Source organism: Zeus faber (assembly GCF_960531495.2).
Source record: "Zeus faber genome assembly, chromosome: 1".
Lineage (NCBI taxonomy): Eukaryota > Metazoa > Chordata > Actinopteri > Zeiformes > Zeidae > Zeus > Zeus faber.
The window spans coordinates 44310154-44315439 of NC_137193.1; the positions used below are offsets into that span (position 1 = coordinate 44310154).

The 5286-nt window shown below is 39.6% G+C and overlaps 1 protein-coding gene across 1 annotated transcript in view; it reads right to left on the bottom strand.

The window, feature by feature from the left end:
• xpr1a (xenotropic and polytropic retrovirus receptor 1a) overlaps positions 1 to 5039 on the bottom strand; it is a gene marked incomplete at its 5' end in the record, with an annotated part of 89410 nt that extends 84371 nt beyond the window's left edge. Inside the window, one exon of the mRNA XM_080002666.1 lies at positions 4971 to 5039. Coding sequence (XP_079858792.1) covers positions 4971 to 5039 — 69 coding nt within the window. The remainder of the gene's footprint in view (positions 1 to 4970) is intronic.
• Between the last annotated feature and the right edge of the window lie 247 nt (positions 5040 to 5286).

Sequence of the window (5286 nt, forward strand, 5' to 3'; positions counted from 1 at the left end):
AAAATTTGTATATTCCTAGTCATACTGTAATGAGTGTAGCTGAAGAAATCAAGCCAGATTTTTTTCTTTTTGCAAGAGCATAATTGCTCCTTTATTTTATAGACCTATATTTCTTTATGTACCACACATTAAATGCTGCTGAAGCCTAAATAAACAGCCAGAAAATGTGGATCCTGCAACGTTTATACATATTCTCCTGTAGCCAAAACCAGTTTGTGACTCTGGGAAGCCCAGACAGCCCTGACTAAGAGCTACGAGAGGAAATACAGATGAATCAGGCATTTATCAAGATGGAGGCATCGCCATGGTGATTGCACTGATGGGAAGGGAGGCAGTGCGGCTCCCCGGGGGAATTGGGCCAAACGTGCTCGCTCGTCACCGAACAGCGATGAAACCTGTAGACATTAACTAAGCTGGGCCTAATGGGGCTATCAGTTGGAATGGACACGTATTAGTGCCAATATGGTAATTATGAACAAAAAAAACATACATGTACTTAAAATGTGATGTGTGGGAGTTTGACGGACGGAAACATACACTACAGAGTCCTGCAGATTGGATATTGACCCAAGAATTGAATCCCATAATTGCTGTTATGTGTTGATTGAGCTCCTCAACAGAGTGTTTGAGCACGGGACAGTCATAACTAAGATGCTTGAGATGTGCTGCATGTTGAGACATGCCTGCGTTGAGTCCAGGACTTAAGGGGATCACAGTGTGTGCACCAGCGGAGCCTCGTCAGAACTGGAAGGAGCCGAAAGTCCGTTTCAATTGTGGAAGAGGACTGAATCCCTAGCTTTGTGTCTGGAGTGGATCCCTGATTGCAGGAGGAAGGGAGGAGAGGCGGAGAGCAGGGGAGGAGGAGGGGAGCAGAGGGCAGGTCTGGTCTGAGACCAGATGTCTTCCCAGCGGGGGAGGGAGGATGAGGTGAGAGATGGAGGGAGAAGGGGGGAGTTCTCAGCAAGTCCCCATGCCATCCCTGTTTCATACATAGCGCACATATTGTATAACATGTTCAGATGGCACTGCAATATACTGTAGCAGTATATTTATTTTTGTACATTCTCTTTTATGTTTAGGGTAGATCAAGTTCATCAATTGTTTTACAAAATCACACTGTAGATCACAATTAAAAATTAGAAGGGTGAGATTGAACTGTTTCCTGTGGTACTTGATTGTAATCAAGTTCCACAGGAAAAGATATATATGCAGGCAGGCAACTGCTTCTGATCTAAATAATATCACCCCACTCGTTTGAAATGTAAATGTGATTCTGCCCAAGCATTTTCCTGCTGCTCATTTAAACCCACACGACTGATTGGACTGCAGTGGTAAAAACATAAGGAGCTTGTTCTCTAGCCCACACATACCTGCAGCTCTCTCTCTCTCTCTCTCTCTCTCTAACGCTTAAGTGTGTGATTTCTCCGGGTTGCTCCACAGTAGTGGTTTTCAACCGGTGGGACCCAATCCAAAACTGGGTTGCAGTTTCAATTAGAGGAGACCACGGGTGTATAGGCACTAAAGCTAACTTTATTGTGGGTTACTGCACTTTTCATTTTGTGAAATATAGTAGAATGGTCGAAATCTTGGGTCGTGACTTAATGACGAAGGACAAATGTGGATCCTGAGCCAAGACCAGTAGAGAACACTGCTCGACGGGTCTTGCACACTGCACAAACAATCTCACTCGTGTAATGAAAACCCTCCTGAGATATTAAGAAAATAGATAAAACAGCAAGGACAGTTCTCAAAGTCGGAAAGCCGTGTTTTGTGAAGCCCACTCATTGAATCAGCTTAACAATGATAATGATTCCTGGTTAGTAGCTATTTAGAGGAAAATACATATTTTTTCTAAACCAATGTGTTACCTCTATCTTTAAAGGTTTCTGGGGCTGTAGAGTGCTGTAATTGCCTATACACACACTTCCATACTAAACAGCTGCTTTGCATGTCAGTATAAACCGAAATCCCTGTAGAAGGAATAATGCACCCGAGAAGTACATCACTCAATAACACTGTCAATGCCTCTAAGCATATATATAGTGTTTTGCTGGCACAGCCTCTTTCCTTGAATCCTTCACAGCTTAATACAAATTGGATGAGCAATTTTTAATAGACAGTTACAGTTTTCCACACAATGGTGCACTCTAAAAATAGGAAAATAGGAGAATGCGGAGAGTGAAATGTGGGCAGGTAGGTTAATTAATCTGGCCGGCTCATTAAAGCAGGCGAATCACATAAAGCCACAGTCAATTTGTATAGTCAGCTCCACTATAGTGCACATGCTGGAGATGCAGCCGGAGAGAGCTCGTCATATTTGAGCTTGTACTGATCAATATAACCAACATGCTGAAAATGTATTTGCCACCATGCCATTTTACAGGCATAAGCCTGCTAAAGTGTGCTTTTCCAGGTCTATTAGACAGGAATAAAAAAATTACTCTTTTACAGGGGTTGCAGTGTCCACTGGCGCACTAATGGATGATCGACACTGGACGAATACATCACGTGAAATCCCTACTGTGTGTATTAATTAAATGTTTTCAAGTATCTCTAAAGGCTTCTTTTGGTTGGCTCATCGCTCTGCAGATTGAGTTTAAAACAAGGCTGATAAGTTGCAAAAAAGGGAATTACAATGATGGGGCTGAACTTCAGTATGTTGTTGTCTGGGCTGTTGACTTTTTGCAAACTGAACCTTGTTTTGGGATATTTCAAAGCAATGAACAGATTATGCAGTTCTCTCTCACTCTCTTTCTCCACCCGTCGCTTGCTCCTAAATACACACAGTGCAGCAATCTCCTATCTCACATAAATTATTGCACTGTAAAACCAATATTTGTGCATATAAATTGGATTTGAATTAGTTTATAGATACATAAGTAAGTAAGTAAAGTAAAATTAAAGATACAGTAACAATAAAATAAAGAGGATACTGCCTTCTCAAGTACTAATTTACATTGTCAATGGAAAATTAGGTCTCTGGTTGGCAGGATTTTCAGTGTTCAGGCAATCATATCTATCACATCAGAAATCACTGATTACAAAGATTATTGAAATTATTATGGAGCAAATTTAAATGTGAAACATTGCAGACATTTGGATGCCTTGGAACAATTTATAATTATTTAAATCCATCATTCATAATGTCAGTTGAAAACTCCAATCTATGCCCACAAAACAGCAATTTCCTGCTGAGATTAATACTTGTATGTATAGTTAATACTCTAAAACAACTAAATAAATAATAAAAAATCCCCAACATTGTAACTTGAATGTTTTTTATTGCTTAACAATAAGACCATATGGCGATGACAGAACACAAAAATCTCACCATCCATCTCAGGTCAGCATCTGAATGCAGAGCCAAACACTGGAGGTGTAAAATGGCTGGTATGCTGTGTGTCTGTCCCTGGTCTCGCTATGCGTCAGTCTGTACATACAAAGAGCCCACATAGTGAACATATATCCAAACATTCTGATTAAATAAAAATGCAACTGTAGGCTTATCCTTTATCTCATGTACAGACTATATATGTATAACATACATATAGTGGTTTCTGTTGATGTTTTTCATACATAAACTGGACAGTGAATCACTAACTAACATTTTTATCCATGTGATCAGATCCAATTTACAAGTAAAACAAATATTCAGCTCTATTGTCATCATAAGGGCATATTTTCTTAATGAAAGCCATGCAGTCAGCCTCTATTTAACTGAGGATGTTCTGTGGGCTTTTGAGGTTGAATGGAACTGGTCTTTGTCTATAATTCATAGAGCTAAATGGAATGGAGCTGGCGGCTCTGTCATTGCACGTCTGCACTCTGGCTCTTAACAGGAACCAAAGAGAAGTGGAGTGTGAAAATGTGAACAATCACCCAAAACTGCAGCATCCACCAAAGCCTGTGTGTCCCAACAGCTTCAAACTACAGAACCAAAAGCCACTCATACACTAAATACCAGTTTCAAGCGCTTGAGTTTTCTTTTCTTTTTTTTTTTTTTTTTTTCTTTTTTGGAGGAAAAAATTATTAAATATTGAAAAAATTATAAAGCTATTCTAAAATGTAATTGGTTGAATGGAATTTTATTTGAAATATTTGATTAAATATCACAACTCATCATGTACGTTTAAAGGGCTGACTACACATGGATTTTGGAATGAATGGATCAGTCATATGTTCTTGATGGAAAGGAGTCCTTTTGTTTCACTGGTTTGTAATAGGAAAAATCAGAAACAATAATAAAAAAAAAAACATGCTTTAGATTTTATTCATATTCTTACTTTGATACTGAATGTATAGCCACTTTAATTTACATTAAAATTAAGGTAAACCATGAATCTAATATTTTTTTGCATTTTTAAGCAGAATTAATTTATTGGCAAACACGGGGTGAAAGCAATGCAGGCAAATAAAAGGATAAATATATTTGAAAAAACACTTATAGTATAAATGTAGTAAATAGATATAGTAATAGTCAGAATAATATCAGTAAATTAAAAAAAAATTATCTAGCTTTTTTTTACTGAATTTATGAATGCTATTCATTAAGGGAAAGAGGGGGAAAGACCGATTCGACAATTTGCAATTCAATTTGCTATTGGCAATTGTGATTACTATATTTCTAACTCCACAAAAATATATTTTAGCTCCACTAATAGTAACAAAACACACCAAATGCTCCTGGATCTCAGCAACTGCAGTCTACTGCCTACCATAAACAATAGGGCACCCGTTCTCTTAACAGTCTACTGCAATTAGAAGTAGGCTAAAAGTAGAATTGCAAGAAAATACATTAAAAAAAACCAAAAAACAACAACCAGATCTAATAAGTTCGAATTCAACTCCATCGTTGCTTTAATAAAGAAAAATAAAGACGTGTGTAGAATGAGTTTCCCCCCCGATATTACATCACAGCAGGGTTTGATATTCTCCTTAAAAAGCGGCAAAAGTGAAAATAATCAATTCACCTCATACTGGAGGTACTGCTTCCTCCACTCCGGAGTGATATGGGACGAAAGATGCTCCGCGAATTTCATTTTTGCCGGAACAACTGCCCCCTCAAGCCTCCGTAAGTCCGAGTGCGACCGTCCCCTGCCCCCGCTGAGGCGACTTTGCGCGTCTCAGTTCAAGTTGCTGCCGGGTCTGCGGCGCCGTGCGTGCGTCAGACGCGCGCACTTTCTGCCGCACTTGGTCCCAGTCAGTGCGTTGCGGAGGCGCTCCTGGCCCACACGCTGGGTCTGTCCGCAGGGGCGGCAAAGCGACAACAACGACGACAGCGACGAC